An 18,450-nucleotide genomic window follows, 5' to 3' on the forward strand; every position below is an offset into this window, starting at 1 on the left:
GAGAATTCAGTTACCAGAAATAAAAACAACCTTGGAGATCAACGAGCTTACCAGCATAATTACAGATCAAAATGAATTATATGGATAGCATATGAGCCTTTATCTTAGCATATTTATTTAAATGTAGCCTACACAGTGATGAATGTATTCATTTGCTCACTTTCATTCACTCGTTAATACACCCCGTAGTGGTTATTAACTCCCTCGCACGAGACGGATCAGGACATTGGGATGAAGCGGATTTCTGATATGACAAGAGTGAGAGGCGATGTGTGGAGATCCAATGGCCCCTGCATGTTAACGCGGGCTTTGAGAGCACTCCCCAGGGAAAGCATGAGAGGACCAACATGAATGTCTTCTTGGGACTTCTTGACGGAGATTATCATAACCATAGCACTTGTTTTGAGAGGGAAACAAGGAAATATTTTGGAACACTTTCACTCCTTCTGCACGATAGCTGGATTCAAACGGGCAACTTAAATGTAAAGCTGCACCATTTGAATTTAGCAAGGGGAAGCATACATTACCAAGTGTATTTGTGCGTAATACTCAGTATTGCCTACGAAAATTGCTCTAAAAAGTACATAGACTTTTTCCCTGGACAGAAAAACGTCTTAGCAGGGAGCTCTTTCTCTTTTATCCACACTTTAAAGTAAACAGACCGTGCGCGTACATTATGCACATGTGCTATCTGATATAAACCAACATCTCCTTTGGATTCATGAATTCATCTATAGAATAATGTATATACTTAATGTATATGGTATGTGAACATGCAGACACAAATAAATGTGAAATGGATAATGTTGCAACAAACAAAACATGCCTTCTGAGGATGGCACAATTTTGCCACTGAACTGACCCAAATGCCATATCCAACACTCTATACAGTAGTTGGTAACATATTTTGACCAAGACATATCGTCGTTTTTTTTTTTGTACTACTCATTATGTCTAAAGCAAATTTTCTGATAAAGTTTCCCGACCGTGTTGTAGACTATGGTTGATAATACGCATGAACTCAGTGCGCACCGGCTCTGTGTGCGCTCCCAGTGGTGCGCCAGTGTAAAACATTTGACACATAGCCATGAGTATAACACTAAGAAATATTCTTTATTTAAGTATTAACATTTTTAAATAAATACATATTTTAAAATACACTGAAGGTATAATAACAATTTGATCTCAGTGATGTGACATTGTGAGGAAAAAAATGTTCCGTCCCGCACACATTCCATATCTCCGTCACATTTCCATCCAAATAGATGTGCTTAAGCCAGTGTTCACTATTATACAAAATACAGCTATTGTTTCCCAAAAATAATACTAACAAATGTTGCTATTTATTTGGGTAGGTCTATATCATAATACAAATATCCACCTGTCTGGTTGTAATAGCATCCATTTGGATTGGCAACAGCAAATAGACCGTTTTTAGAAAAACAATACATACAAAACGTACAACATGTATACAATTATACAACATTCCAGGGGAATTCCCTTTTTTATATATTTTGTTCTCTTGCTATATACAGGTGACTGAACACGATAAGAACAGTCGACTTTTTGGTTGCATTCAGAATTCCACAGGTGCAATGAGGACCAATTGTCTCTGTTGAGGATCAGAGGAAGTTCAGGGGGAGACCGACAGCTCTCCGTCATCCTCTTTCCCTGATGAGGAGGGAGACATAGGCATATCGTCTTCCTCCTCCGAGCACCGTGCAGATGACATGGATGAGCACTTGCAACTGTGGGAGCCGGTTCTGTGCGCGCCGCTCTTCCCCTCCTTCTTGTGTTTGACTCTGCGGTTCTGGAACCAGATTTTGACCTGCTTCTCTGACAGGTTTAGATATGTGGCGATCTCAATGCGCCGAAGTCTGGAGAGGTACATGTTGGAAGTGAACTCTCTCTCCAACTCCAAAAGTTGTGTGCTGGTGAAGGCTGTGCGCATGCGCTTGCTGCTCTGAAGTTGGCTGTTGTTGTTTTCTGTAAAAACACAAAAAATACACATTTATGTAAGTTATCCAAAATGCTAAATAAAACACCAGCTCATTCTGTGCAAAGGTATCCGTAGCGCATTCAATACGTTTTACTCACCGATGGAGATGCAGTGGAACTGGCGTGGGTCTGGAACCGAATAGGTTGCTTGATAAATCCCCGGACCATGGTTGAGGTTGACGCCGGTGGAGGACGTGTGTTGCCTCGATAGCGCGGAATGGCAGTACTGGGAGCCGAAGGTAGGGAAGGATGCCTTGAGGAGTGGCAAGGTTGGTGGAGACGGGTGTAGCTGGGATACGCATAGCGGACAGAAGCACAGCAAGCCAGCCTTCCGTGAGTGGCAAGAGCCCGAGGACAGCCCATGGAGTGGGTGGGACGGGTGCATAGCGTAAGGAAATAAAGGTGGATTGTTTTCACTCCCTTTATCATTTGCCTCCCTCAAAATCAAGGAATCCACAAGAAAGGACCTCGGCATCTTTGCAAACGTGCTGTTCAGTACTTCTTGGTAAACTTTTTCAGTCAGCGCGTAGTCTCGTTCTGAACTGGTTGCTTGGCGGATGGACAGCGGAGTGGTGCTGAAAGGACACTGTTGCTCTTTAAATAGTTGTAGTCCCGGTATGGGCCATGTGACGGTTACGACGCGAACGTCTAAGAGCTCTCAATAGGGGTTTGTGCCTTTTCTCTTGGCATTCACACTGCACGCTTCCCCATTATTTCACTTGTTAACTAAATGAACTGCATAATGTAGTCTATTCTTGTCAGCCCCACCCACGCCGCAAGAGGCGGCAGAACTCCTTCTCCCCTTAGCTTCGCTCTTATTTATTATAGGACGTTTTAATATAGGCCGTTATAATTTGAGAAATAAACATTTTGGCAATATACTGGGGTAGTCCATTCTATTGTTTTTTCTGTTTTCCGAAAATCTTCAAATGTTTACCCTATATTTTAACAGGGATTTATGTATTTATGGAACATCAGAACTTATCCTACAATATCCCCATAAGTTAACAGCTAAGAATGTTTAACTCGATCAATCCATGAGTGAAAGTTGGGGAGTGGAGTGGTATTTGCTCTGTAATGTTAACTTTGAATAGGCTATATTTCTTCTAATACAAGCATATGCATATTTGCATGCCACATAAAAGATGCAGGAGACGCAATAGCCTATAGTCTCGTAAAACGAGAAAAAAAAAGGTTGCATTTCAGTCTGATTTATGCTGGAGAGGACCTCCCTTAATTGGAATCGATAAGACTTCAATGTTGAACTTGCAAGTATGTCGTAATGTTTGTCAACACATCATTGATTTAGGCCTATGGGACATATCATTTTTTTAGGTCATAGGCATAGTAAAAACAGCCTATATATGTATAATGATTGCTTCTAAAGTCAGGTCTACGCAGTTAGGACTAGCCTATACGCAAAAACATAAAGTGTTTAATTTAGAACGTGTGAATGTTATTGTTCATTTTGAGGCCAATGTATAGCCACAGGCCAAGTCACAACCTGAAGGCAATGCGGTTAAAAAACAGTGATTAATTCCTGTGCGCGGCCCCCGCCGAGTCCGGGAAAGAATATATAAAAATAACCAGGTTTTCACTCGGCGGCCCTTATTGAATGTCATTGTGGAGAGTTTTCAATGCAAGAGAAAGAGACTCGAATTAAAGTGTGTGACAGCGGCGGATAGACTCACACAAAGGCGACTCTGTCACTGAGAGGCCGAATGCGTGGCGCGTGAAAGCCCCCGCCTCGCTCTGATTGAATTAAGTAATAGGAAAACATTTTCTTTCACTTTAGGTCTTCTAAACAAGACCTTCAAAGGGATGAGAATCAATAATGTGTGAGTAAACAGTGGAATGTGGTTTATATTCCTCCCTTGTTTATTTTATTTTTTGTTTTTAAATGGTCCCTAAAAAGCTTCCCTATTTTATCCACATTAGCCTATCTACTTTTTTTCTCTCAGAAAACTGAGATGCAAATTAAAATACTATTCAAAAAATTCAAAAAACTGCTTTCTCAGAGGAAGAGAGAGCAAATCAGATGGATAATTGCCCACTGGGCACAGACATAAATTCAACATCTATTCCATGTTGGTTCAACGTAATTTCATTGAAATGACATAGAAACAACGTTGATTCAACTAGTGTGTGTCCAGTGGGTGGTTGTAATGCTTTTACATATATATCAGATAGCCACTTGATAAAACCATAATATGAACTAGTCCTATAAAGCTTTTGTCAACCGTTTGGGCTACATGACTAGGGCTTCTTACCTTTTTCGTATGTTAAACGTTATATTTTACATGCATGCATTTTACACAGGCTGCTGTAGACAGTGTGCTTTCTACATACCGCTTTCACAGGCTGCTGAAGACAGTCTGCTTGCTGCGCTATAGAGGGACGTCCAGAACTCTGTAATTTCCATGGCATGGCATTGCTTTCCCACGGAAGACAATACCAACTTGTAGGCTAATGGAATATGATGCAATGGGCTGTATATGAAATCGTAATATTAGTCTGTTCATTTTGGAAATTGCAAAAAATCCAGAACATTTTTGTGTGCATGACCACATAGGAGACTGGACACTTCTTAGGCCTACTGGCTGCGATGTTGCAGAGTAAAAATCGATGTTGGTGTCACTGGTGGTCCTTGACAAGCGTGACAATTACCTGTCTGCTCACCGCTCATGCTTTTCAGTTAAGAACCGAGCCGCTCGCTATGGCTCTTCAGTCTAGAACCGAGCCCGCCCATATAATGGGCCAAAAACCTATTTGTTTTAACTCCTGTAAAATGACCATGGACTCTGCTCTGCGAAAAATACCACTCGACTCGCATAAAGGGTATAATTTGGTCGCAACTTTGCAGCGACATAATAGCAGGTCTTTAACGCACAAATTAGGAGCAATTAAACCCTTAAACAAGCTGTAGGTACGGAGTCATGCGGACAAGAGCCTGTTATCTGCGACAGAGTGGGATTAGGCCTTTCATTCTCTTGGACTCCGCATGCCAGGCGTCCTCCATTAACTAATGGGCCAATCTCGCTCCTGTCCCCTGACCCGACACATCCCCTCTCAATTCCATGCTGTAGGCTATTCTAAACCGTAATTACAAAATGGCCTAATAATGTTGTGTTAATGCAACACATAATTCATTGAATGCATTTCCTTATTTTCACAACAACATTTTTAATAATTAGAGGCTCAGAGTATGTTGGGGTATGATCTCACAAGGCACTGGCACAATAGGCTACAATTGGTCTGGAATTGGTGCTGTTTCAACATGCGGAGGAGAGTTGAATTTAATTGTTTGGTCAATGTTATAACAGTGACATATGCTTGTCTGGATGGTGTTTAGAGTAGGCTATACTCCATTGCTTCAAGATATTATCAAAGATAATCGTTTTAACAATTACGATCCCAGCTGTCACCCCGTGGGTAGGAATATAGGGGCTATTTAGGGAGGCTCATCCTCATTTGTATCCCCAACTGGAGACCGACAAATAGCTTTGACCTCCGAAAACACGGCCCTCTGGAGGCGCAGGCCAGAAGTGCAAGAAATCTCCTTCAGCATAATGACTTTGTCACTGAAACAAATCAAACAGCGACGTTAAACAGCATACTTATAGATGAACCCATCACTGTTATGAAGTCTTCATTTCATAAAGTAGGTGACAGCCTAACATTCATATATGACAAAGCATTTACACCTATTGTGACGCTATAAACAAACGTGAACTGCTACAACAAGAACAAGAACAAATGCATTCCTCAGTCACGTCCAACCACAAACACAATAACAATATGTTAAACATTTCATCTAACCCTAGTGTTATGACACAAACTATACAACTGGGGGAAAACACAACTGAAATACAGCAAACCATTAATAAAATATTCCAATAAATAATAGTCATGTTTCCAGTCAAATATCTTTTATGCATGATAATGATGATGATGATATTGGCCAGCACCCGCTGTGCCACCATAAAAGGGTATTTTCATGGGTTTGTGTTTGAGTCTTAAGATCTCCCATTTGATAAAATAAAGAGGGCACTCTGTTCATGGGGATGTAGTCAATATCTCCTTTTCTTCTAGTATGAATTATTCATAGTTTTGATACACTCCGCCCCCGTACTTAATATGTACACACATTTTACACCCACACATCTCTAATAGGAGGGATGGTCTTAGCTGACAGTGTAACAGGATTTAGGGTCCCAGTGGGGTTTGGCCGAGCCGGACGGGCGCTGTGACTGTCGATGTGACACAGAGGGCCGCCTGCCCCCTCCTAATCTTCCCCTGAGGCGACTGCACAGACTGCAGGTCCTGCTGCACCACTATGGGTAGGCACACAAAGGCCTGATTATCATTCATATGCTCACAGAGCCACCAGTCCAACAGATGACACTGCTAACCCAACTACCAGCTGAGTAGTGCAATATGTGCAGCACACCATGGGGACTAATGAATTCTTAAGTGTGTGTGTGTGTGTGTGTGTGTGTGTGTGTGTGTGTGTGTGTGTGTGTGTGTGTGTGTGTGTGTGTGTGTGTGTGTGTGTGTGTGTGTGTGTGTGTGTGTATCCCGATTCATTTGGTAGCAATCAGAGTTATCAAGATGAACCTGAACATCAGGACAAATTTGCTTGCATTTAGCGGCCGCTCTCATCCAGAACGATTTACAAGTTATCTAGGTTTGGGAAGTGTTGAGGGGATGCAGCTCTACTGTCCTAATGAGTCACCTGAATACTTCTAAAATCATGCGATATTATTATGACTAATCATTACAGCATTATACCAGTTCATAATGCCCAATGAATCAATGCATTAACCGAATAACGGTATTCAACAATAGTCAACGATGCTGAATTCAATCGAACCCGCATTGCAGTATTTACGGAGTTGCTGTTTTTCCCATGGTCGAACAGTACAGAATCCCCTCACAAGTAGATGCTTAAGTAGTATTTGGGGGCAGTAGTTGAAAGACACTGTGTAAAAATTGCTGCGGCGTGTTGATTCAGCGTCTCACCCTTTGCTACAACAACTAGGCCTACCATCTGTGTAGCCTACACTGAAAACTCATGTTCACCTAAGGCATTTTGACGAAATGCCCATCAAACTATACTGAAGTATAGAGCTAATGGACGTTTGCTAACGACACTCTGCATACATAATATTATGGGTTGATTTTAAAAACCCATTTGATGTTAATCCTTTTGTTATGGTATAGATATGTTTAAAATGTCCCCGTTGGCTTTCATTCTCATATGAAAGCCTTGACATGCTGCTCAAAGGGGTTTGTTTCTCAATGGAGGTCATCGGGCCATTTTGTATGGCTGACTCAGATTTGTCCAATTCAGTTGACTTTTTGGCTTTAAAAATAACAGGTCAAACCAATGAATTTAATGAACTCTCCTAGACACAATGCATGCGTCTTGCCATTTGAACGGCAATAAAGGGCGACTGGCAGGTCAGCAAGCTTTTTCAAGGGGTTTGTACACAAATGTGACAGAATGCTTAGAATGTGGCCACTTCAGCATCTCCATTGACAAGTTGTTCAAAGTGTTGGGGACGTCAGTGATAGTGCCCTCTGCCAAGGTGCCCATCCCCCCCCCCCTTTTTCTCTCTGTTTCTGTCCTTCTTTCACACCCAATCACTCCCTAACAACAATATGTGAAAGAATGAAAACCACTTTCTCCCCCACTTTCCTTCCCGCTCAGAAGTAACCCACAGAAACCAGTCATGTGCACAGAGTTATGACCCAAACGAGTGCTGCCTGTCTCTTTCTACTCCTCCCTCCTTTTCATCGTTTTACTTTTCTGTTCCTCCATCACTCCCTCCCTCTGTTTATCTTATGTCTCTCTATGAGCTGGCTACATTGGCTCATGGAGAGAAAGTGCACATTTTTAAGGACTTTTCTAAAATTGCCATGCTATCCCAAATCAATTTCCAGTTATACTAATATACATTTTTATTTTGACCAAATACAGAGTATTGTCCTGTGATGTAAGTTGGAAGTTGAGGAATACATGTTGAAATTCACAAAATATTTTTGGGGAAAAAAAATGTGTTCTTAGTGAACAAACTAACTCGTTTCGGATTTACTTGAATGAGTAAACCAAAGGCTATTTGATAGAGTCCCACAGTACTTGTGTATTCAGTTAATTGAATTAATTGGATCCCCCCTGGGAATGACAGCTGAGCCATGGGAGGGAGGGGGAGAATAGAGGAGGGGGGAGGGGGGCTGCCTACAAACAGTTTATGTCAACATTACTATCAACTATTGTGTTTGTAATTACTTGTTTATTTCCATTTCTGACTCCAACTACAGTATTTTAATTACAATAATGGGATGGTATAATTAAGCTCTCAGGATCGGACTTCAGTAGGCGTTGCTTATATCCTTTTCATTTCCGACCTCCTGTTGTTTTCACTATTTCCTTCCCATCTCTCTCCCATCAGTCTCCTTCTAAGAGTCAGTATAATTTTCTATTTGTTTATTGTGGTGAAGAAAATGTAATATTAATGTAGGCATTGTTTTTCTGTTCAGTATTTTTACAAGTATTTTGAAGCAGTGTTTTAGAATAGATGAGAAGCTATGTTTCGTGAATTCCGGCATTGTTACTTTGCAGTATAATTGGTAAAACAGTATTATATTAAGGCAGTAATCTATTTTTTTGTTGGCAATTTTATTTCTGAAGTGGTGCTACAGCATCAGGAAAGATGTGGTGTGGAAATGCTGTTGTGAAGGTTGACTTGCTCAATTCAGTGTATAAATTCTGATGGAAATGTAAAACTGTATCCAGTCCTGAAATGAGTGAGCCGTTGCCAAGGCGAGAGCGACACTTTCAGGGTAATGAATGAAAAATTTGGGGACATTTGCATGAGTAAGAATAGCCCCCTGAATCATTTTCATAACCCAATATCCCCCTTTCTTCCCAAATCTCTATGGCAGGCATTGTGTTTTGGAGTCAGCTTTTGTTTATGATTTAGTTAGATTTTTTTCTCTCTCATTCATTCCTGCCTCTGACTTTTCCCCCCACCCTAATGACCGGGGCGACCACTCCTCTCTCTCCCTCTCTCTGCATTTGACAGTGCAGGGCTCTGTCCCAGCTTTTTGTCTCTGAGTTATGACGTAAGCGCTGAGAAAAAGCCAGTCCTGGGGTATAACATTTGTGGTTTTTTTGTGGCTGCTGGGGACGGGTCACTGCCCATTTCAGAGGGTCCCCAGTTTTCTGCAGATGCGCTCTATTGAGGAGGCGACACGCGGCAGGACGCTCCTGGGTGGGGGTTACTACTCCCCATTACCATAGGAACCAATACACTGACTCAGCTGGCCCGGGCCAGGGGTCCACTGACACCGGCCCTTGCACTGCACTGAGTCCTGACAGAACCCAAATGGACTTCCACAAAATGAATAATACCCATTTGTAGCCAGTTTGTCAAACATAACAAGAGCTGCCAGCATCGCTATGACAGCCTGTCTGAACAGATTACTTTTATAAATGAGACCTACTCTTTGGGCTGCCACTCCCATGATGGACCACAGGCAAATAAGATGAATTGGAAAAGACCCAAACAGAACCACTCCAAGATGACACAGACCAGTACAGACTCAAACCCCACATCATGGAGCAGAACCCTCAGGTATAGGACTTCTCAGCACTACATTCAGAACTATACATAGCCACGAGACAGGTCATTTGTACAGAAAATATCCAAACGTCACAACACAGAACTAAAAGTAAACAACAGTGCTCGAAAACAAACAAAAGCCAAACAAGTCCTAATCCCTAAACACCAAATACAATGCTGAAAATATTTCAATTTTCAAACATTTCAAATGGGAAATAGTCAATCAATAAGCATGCTGAGCTGTGTGTGAAGTGTGTGTGCTTGTGAATACAAAATATGTTTGAATGATAGGGTCTCAACATGTGTGTGTAACTGTGCATTTGTATACGTACATTAGCCGTAAATGGCCATCAAGTGAGCAGGCCCGGAGGGTACAAGGTCAGAGTTCACACCCGCCGCCCTCACCCATGGCAGGTGCAGCCCCTGGGGGTGTGAGGAGGAGGCCCCTCATCTCTCCCACCTCTTCACGCTGCTCAGACAGAGAAAGAGAGGGGTGTGAAAGGGTGCACTCCAGAAAGCCATCACCTGCTCCCTCCAATCCCCACTAACCCCCCCACCCCGAACCCTCCTACCACCCCCTGCTCCTCACTGCCTACTTTGACACACTGGGGTGGGGAGAAAGAGAGAGTGTGTATGAGAGAGAAAGAGACACAGCGAGCCGAGAGAGAGAGAGAGAGAGAGAGAGAGAGAGAGAGAGAGAGAGAGAGAGAGAGAGAGTCCTCCAAAATAATGAAACCAACACAGGAACAGACAGAGTAGCAGAGACAACAAAATGCAAAACCTGGAGAAGACATAAGTGACACTGAAACCAACAACCTAAGGTCTAAACCATCAGCTATCTGTGCAGTAGAGATGTGTGGGATTTTGTTTTTGGCACATTGTGGTGGGTATGAATGCTTTTGGCATCAGAAATGTACATTTGTCATGTCCACAGAGGGCAGTGAATTGGACTGGGAGCCAAATGAAGGCTGTGTGGACAGAAAGTCCATGGGTGAGGTTGTGTATTGATGGACTCCCCTCCCTGTCTCCCCCTCCATTGTGGCGTTGAGTGAGTGTATCCTCCTGCTCTGAGCGTTGGAATGCGCCTCCTCTCCTCCACACCCGTGATGGATGGGGCCTTGTTCTGCACTCTTTCGCCCCTCCCTCTGAATCCCTTTTTCTCTCTTTTAGGCTTTGGCTCTTTCATCACATCCTTTTATTCTACCCCAATAAAAGTCACTGATTCTTCATTGGCTGTTGTGTGGATCTGAGAAGCTCTGAGACTTTTAATCTGGAGTGTGTCACACATCATCACATGCATCACATGTAACCCACATGCAAACAAATACACACACCTGCATATAAAACGCAAGCACAGTGATGTGTAGAAGCACCACATTCGCTCAAATAAACAAAGACAAAACACAACAAAAACACACACAAAACACTAAATGTATGGATAGTAGAAGTTCCTCTCTGGCTCTATCCCCACGTTGCACCTCCAGTTTTGCTCCGTTACCAGCTCCATTGTGTGGCGTTGTGCTATTTCTGTGGCGAGGGAGTGAGGCAAAGGCCTATGAGTTACTAATGAGATCTTATTTCAAGAATTACTCTATGATACTGTGTTTCCCACTGTCTTGATGAAAAGTTAGAACAGGGCTGTTTAAAAACTATTATTAGATAGCATTACACAAGAAGTCACCATCAGGAGTACGGCTTCATCCCCGAGTCACCAGTCAGCCCCTGAGTCACCAATCGGCTCCTGAGTCACTGCGCCCTTCCTCTACGGGCCCTCTCATCTCACTTCGAAATGATATTATACGCACTCTCAAAGGACTCAGACACACCCACACATACGGACATTTGCAGTGAGACACAGGTAAATACATGTAACCACACACCCACACCTAGATAATGGAAAATGCATCTATCAATCAATGTAATGAAGCACAAAATTCAAGCAAATGAATGACAATCTTTAACGACAAATCATTTTGGTATTTCGAATAGGAACTTGATATTAGGGTTTATCAACAGCAACAATGGAGAAAAAGCATCCCAAAGCTCATTGCTCATTGGGAACTTGAAGATGACTGTTAGATACTGTTCATCACGGTGGAATGAGACCTATCGTCAACTCTACAAGGATCCCTCATTACTTCAAAAAGACACAAGACACGGTCAAAAACACAATGTAATACAATGGAAGGTTGTTCATGTTTTAACGCTTAGGTATTAGATATACTGTATATTATACAGCCAGTGGGGCGGAAGGTAGCCTAGTGGTTAGAGCGTTAGACTAGTAACCAAAAGGTTGCAAGATCGAATCCCCGAGCTGACAAGGTAAAGATCTGTTGTTCTGCCCCTGAACAAGGCAGTTAACCCACTGTTCCTAGGCCGTCATTGAAAATAAGAATTTGTTCTTAACTGACTTGCCTATTTAAATAAAAAATAAAATACTACCTTAAAGGTAGATTCAGTGATATGATGTTACTATAAGTAGCAGTGTGATTGTAGATCATTTGGGGGGGGGGGGGGGTAATCTGACCAGGACACAAACCAGCATCTTTATACAAGACTGCTGGTGCCTTAGTAGTCCCATCTCATTTCTGACACCAATGTAGGGAATTCAGGGGTTAGCCCGATGTTGACCTGAACTTACGACCCTGTACCTGTCAGTCCAGAAGGACACTACACTATATACCAGTACACATTTGTTACACAATGAAAATGTGAACATGAAATTGAAAGTTGCTCTATCCATTTCTCTTTTTTAAATGTCAATGAGTATGCAAACTTAGTCAGAAGGACATCAATGGTATCTTATCTTCCTGGCTTTCTATTCTTCTAGGTTTGTTCCCACTATGGTGCTTACACAGCTGCATGGTTAAAACTGATGATGGTAGATGGAAAATAAACGGGTCTCTCCCAATAGTCAAATTCCCCTTAGAACCAAATTCTCTGGTTTTAAATGCCCTATGTCGCATTGATATGAGTCAAAAACATTAAATCTAAAGTACAAATTGACTACAAAATGTAAATAGAATACTTTTGGTCATAAAGTCAGTCTAGTCCAAAACGGATTTGACAGAGAAATATCAGCTAGATAGGATAGCCAGCTGCAGCTATCACCATCTTGAGATGGCGAGTCTGTCAGAAGGGGAGAAGTCCTCAACTTCAAAACTTTGTTCTCTCCATAGCAAAGCTAGCTAGCTAGCTCACCTAACTGTACTCACTACTGCTCTTGTTTGTGGTGATTGAACGGCAAAAAAACACCCACATCAAACCACCCCCCCAAGACAACTGTCGTTTTCCTTCAGTCATGGCAGCAAGCATTTTTTGATGAGCCAGAATGAAAAACAAGGACAAATCAGGAAGTGCAGTCGTCCTTTAAGGTCTGAAAACATCTAACAAACATGCATTTTTGTCATTTAAATTCATCTATAAAGTTTGCAGGTAGCCAAGTGTGAGTATTCTGTGTTTACTTATATGTGTTTGAGTTCACTGTTCAGAAGTATTTACGTGTTTGAGTATATAAGTCTTCAGTGTGTGTGTGTGTGTGTGTGTGTGGTGTGTGTGTGTGTGTGTGTGTGTGTGTGTGTGGTAGGGGTCTGGGTGCGTGTTTTTAGTAAGTCCTTGTGTAACCACTTGAGGCAGAGAAAAATGGGCAGAGGCATTAAAAACATAAAAGGGAAAAGGGTAGTAATGAATTTACAGGAAAATGAACATTAATGGCACTAGCATTACTCATGTTCCATATAACAAATTATTGGAAATTTGACAAGCACACCAAATTATCTCCTCATGTCTGCCGGGAGCACGGTGAAGTCCTCTCTGCCTGCCATGGCAAGACAATTTCAGCTCATTTCACTATTTATAACAATAGAACTACCCATTAAGACAAATTAATGTCATTATCAAGTCTCTATGAAAATGACAACTACCAGCGTTTCGAGCAGCTTTAGAGGCTATTGACGATAATGAAATCCGCTGTACAGGTACTGAAAAGAAACACTCCAAGTAATTATTTTCTAGTAGCTTGTTTGTCTGCCGTCCGTTCGTTTGCTTTCAGCTCAATTATGTGACTCTGTGAGCGTGTGGAGGCGCGTAGTGCTCTGCGGCCCACAGAGCGAGGGGCCTAATTGGGCAATTACCGTCCCGTTTCAGGGCTTTTAGCTCCAGCAGAGTGGAGGGAGACCAGGCCGCTCACAGCCAGGAGCACCCTACACACACAAAACCACACATTTACACTACTGACACAAACACACGCACCATCCACACACACCATACATTGTAGGCTCTACAGTACCCACATGCAAGAACACATGGTATACACAGAAAGACACGTGGTACACTACGGAAAAATAAATACAACTTGTCTACACACTACTTTGTATGAAAAGACTATATAACAAGATTGTATATTCAGAGGTCATACATACATCCCTCTAGAAATTCTATATACACAATAAAATGTGTGTGCAAACACACACACACACACACAAACACACACACACACACACACACACACACACACAAACACACACACACACACACACACACACACACACACACACACACACACACACACACACACACACACACACACACACACACACATTAGCTAGTACATAGAAATGTGTGTGTGTGTGTGTATATGTATGTGTGTGTCATTGATGTGTCAGTCTATGTCAATATATGAGTGTCTGAGATTATAAACGAGTGAAAACACAGGTGGCACCCCCTCCATATCGCTCGCTCTCTTCCTCTCCTCCTCTAATTTCCACATTATCCCTGTGGCGTTCTCCCCCTCACTCTAACATTCAGTCTGTCCCTCTCTGGATCATGTAGCTTGTGTTAATTAAACCCTCTTTCAGATCATTCCCTTGCTCAAGTGGCTTCAGTGCGGCACCCATTAGGCAGAAAGCTCTGTTATCTGCATTTCCAAATGTAGCTCAACATTTATTAAAGTGAAATTCATCCAGTAATTGCCCGCCTCGGCATGCCCTGTTCCTGACTCCCACCTCCCGGGCCACCTGCCCAAAGACACCACCAACTATTTCCCAGCATGCCACAGGGTAATTAGACCTTTCAGACCCCGTCCACTGAGAGCCTGGTAATTGCGTTAACAAAAAAAATTAACAGCGCATCATGAGGATCATTATGTAAAAATACCTGCTAATGAAGCATTAGCCTTGATTTTATCTGGATTAAAAATCGCTAGAAACACAGAGAAGTGAGAGTGCGTAGAGACAATGTCAGGAGAATAAAGTTTTCAAAAAAAACAAAACAACTAGGGGTTTTAAACAGTCCAGGAGTTTTGCTGAGACAAATGTCATCCTCTTAAACTAGTGGTACCGATATATAGAGTGAGGTCCATAATTATTGGCACCCTTGATACAGATGAGCAAAAAATACTATAAAATAAATACTAAAAATACTGAGCTATAATGCATGCAATAAAACAACAACAAAAAAGTATATATTTTTTATACTAATACAATTGCTCAGAATTTTTTTAAATTTTGTTTCAAAAGTAATAGAAACGAAAATAGGGGTCTAAATTATTAACACTCCTGTTTTCAATACTCCAGCACCCTCCTCTTGTGAGGATAACGACACTGAGCCTTTTTCTAAAATGTTTTATGAGATTGGAGAACATGCTTGATATCCTGCCGTTGACCTTAACAAGGGCCCCAGGACCAGTGGAAGCAAAATAGCCCCATAACATCAAAGATCCACCACCATATTTTACTGTAGGTATGAGGTACTTTTCTGCATATGCTTCTGTTTTTCAGTGTGTGGCCAAACAGCTCTATTTTCATGTCCTCTGACTATAGCACCAGTTCCAAGCCAAGTGCCAATGCCGTTGATCAAACTCCAGGCGGTGCTATGGTGAGATTATTTTTGGCATACAATATAGCTCAGTATTTGTACTATTTATTTTATACAATCTTTTTTGCTCATCTTTATTAAGATGAGCAGGTGATAAACTGTAAATACAAATTCAGATATCTTGCTATTTTGCCGTCGTGCTATTTTAAAATGACTATTTCAGTAACTTTAAAGGCAAAACATAATTGATAATTTGATTATAAAAAAGGATAGATTCTAAAATTGGTTCATTTTATGGTTCTTAAAATCTCATCTGGACAATTGTTTTGCCAGTTCTCTACAAAACATTGAGGTGCTCAATTCATTTTTACTATTTCAAGAGAGAGGGGTATTTGATGATTTGAAACATTTTTCATGACCATTTGTCTCAACAAAAATTGTTTGTAGCTTATATATATTTGGTTAAGAAGTGACTGTCACTTTAATTTGGAATTGATTGCTCAAGTAGATCACAATACACAATCATCTGAATATGTTGAAATATGTTGTAAATCATCGTACACATTAAATCAAGTGGTATGTGAGGACATTTTCTATGACAGTTCGTCAGAGTTTACGGTTTCACATTAATACATAGGACAGGCTAGTGGATTAAAACATTTGTACCAACTGTGAACATCATGAAAATAATGCAAATCATTTCTGAACATAGGATGCATCACAGTTGGAATGTAAGTTTCTTGTGTAACTAAACTACCTTTAAAAATACACAGTAGATACAGAATTTGGACAACATTTAGAACACACTTAAAGTGTTACCGTAATTATTCTTTTTGAAAGGGAAAGAGGGATACCTAGTCAGTTGTCCAACTGAATGTATTCAACTGAAATGTTTCTTCCGCATTTAACCCAACCAAGTAGCCTAATGATGGTTAAGTACAATGGTTGGTTAAGTACAATGGTTGGTTAAGTACAATGTAACAACGCATATAATAACAATAATTGTTACAATATACTTACAGGCGTAGCCTAATAACAACATTGTAAACTGTAACTGTTATTTGGAGTTTCCTTTCAGTGTTATTAGCTTACAGCAGAGCAGCACCGTCGGACAAGAGTGACTATGTAGAATAATATCAAACAACATGATATTATCATCATTAAATCCTTATATTATTAAGAATTATAATTTCACAGTAATAAGAATAGGCTATTATATGTTTTATAATGAAATGTATACTTAAAAATGTTTTACGTCGTTGTTAACATGTTTCATGTGGCTTCAAACTTTCTCAACGTCAGATCACCAAATTTACAAAACAATGGAAATGATTGACAGATGCAAGTGAGAATAGTCTAAATCTAAGACTACTAAACGAATCAGTTGAATGCAGGATTAATACGGCGACTGAAAATGAACAAATTGGCATTTTTTTATTCACGTTTTCAATCAAGAAGGACATAACAATTATTACCATTGGCGCTAAGCTATAGGCCTAAAATGGTTTGGCAATGTATTCATTAATTGAGACATGAATTGCAAGAGAGGGAGGGGGGCGTTTGGCTGCGTTTCAGTTAATCGTCAGCTCATTCAGGTGCTAGTCAGCACCACATAACCTGCATATGTGTATTTGCCGAAACATGGTTGTTATCCTTGGGAAAACCAGCCTCACACATAGAAGTCCCACCATTGGGGTGAAGTCCAAACGACAGACTTAAACTATGTTACAGTTTTGAGAGGATACAGGAACGTTTTCGTGTGGTAACTTACCTTTTTGTAGGGGTTTCGCTTCAAAGCGGGCTGCCAGCACAAGGAAGCAGAATTTCTGCGCTAATTAATAAATAAGGAAGCTCGCATTCTCCACCATGAATGCTCTTTCGGGGAGCGCATCTTTCTTTCCAATCAGTCGACCGTGTACAATTATCCATATGCTACTCGCAAACGATGCACTTTTTTTGTTCAGATTATTTAAATAGACTTCCATTTAACACTGGCAGTTAGTAGGCCTACCCTCACGTCTCTCTACATTTTGACAATTGCCCGGCTTGCTGAATGGTTGAGTTTAATCATTATGTCGTTTAGGTGCCCGGACACCACATCACTGCAAACAGCGTATGCAATTTGCCTCCTATCATGTTCCTCATCATAAAATGCTTATAGGCTACTAATAAGTTCCCCACTGTTACTAGACTTAGGCTGCATTAACACAGGCAGTTGTTGGTCTTTTGACCAATCAGATTAAAGCTAAATTCATTTTATAACCCATGGTTCTAAAATTAATTTTGATTTATGATGCTTTTGGGAAACCGGGCCCTGATCTTTTGCCAGTAATTGGGCAAAAGATCAGAATTGGGATGCCTGTGTAAACGCAGCCTTATTTTCAACACCCCTTGGGTATTTAACGCTTACCCTACGAGATAATGAGCCTGCTGGTTTTCTGTTCTACCTGATAACTAATAGCACCCCATGTCTAAATCAGTACTTCATTAGAGGGGAACAATTAAAAAAAGCGTGGAACTGGCTTCGAGGTCCAGAGTTGACACACACACACACACACACACACACGCACACACACACGCACACACACACACACACACACACACACACACACACACACACACACACACACACACACACACACACACACACACACACACACACACACACACACACACACACACACACACACACACACACACACACACACACACACACACACACACACACACACACATCCCACTGGGCACACAAGGAAATGATCTTCCTGTTAATTCAATTAACTGCTGCTCATCTGATTGTAAAATCTCTCTATTTACTGTTTCTATAGACCAAGGCCTGGGCAGGGGATAACCTCACAAGGTAGAGCCCACTGAACATCTGTAAAACTTTGTTGACAATTAGGCTATCACTGCATACTTCTTCAAGTAGCCCATGTGTCAGAAATTACAATCCAGATCATTAGGGCTACCTAGTGGGATTTTAATAATGAAGATAATATAATTTAGCATT

General features: G+C 41.2%; 1 protein-coding gene across 1 annotated transcript; it reads right to left on the minus strand.

Moving 5' to 3' along the window:
• Positions 1 to 1,092: 1,092 nt before the first annotated feature.
• On the minus strand, positions 1,093 to 2,587 carry LOC106603173 (GS homeobox 1). Its single transcript, XM_014196492.3, has 2 exons — positions 2,098 to 2,587; positions 1,093 to 1,986 (listed from the first exon to the last, which is right to left on the minus strand). Exons 1-2 carry the CDS (start codon positions 2,471 to 2,473, stop codon positions 1,634 to 1,636), a joined length of 729 nt encoding a protein of 242 aa, XP_014051967.2. The 5' UTR covers positions 2,474 to 2,587; the 3' UTR covers positions 1,093 to 1,633.
• Positions 2,588 to 18,450: the final 15,863 nt, after the last annotated feature.

This window comes from Salmo salar, chromosome 04 (genome assembly GCF_965601325.2).
Source record: "Salmo salar chromosome 04, fSalSal1, whole genome shotgun sequence".
Lineage (NCBI taxonomy): Eukaryota > Metazoa > Chordata > Actinopteri > Salmoniformes > Salmonidae > Salmo > Salmo salar.

What these genes read in the sequence shown, in the direction of transcription:
- LOC106603173 (XM_014196492.3), bottom strand. Translation starts at nt 2,473, where the DNA reads ATGCCGAGGTCCTTTCTTGTGGATTCCTTGATTTTGAGGGAGGCAAAT. An exon ending in GTTCCACTGCATCTCCATCG is followed by an intron (nt 1,987 to 2,097) that starts GTGAGTAAAACG and finishes GTGTTTTTACAG; the next exon opens with AAAACAACAACAGCCAACTT.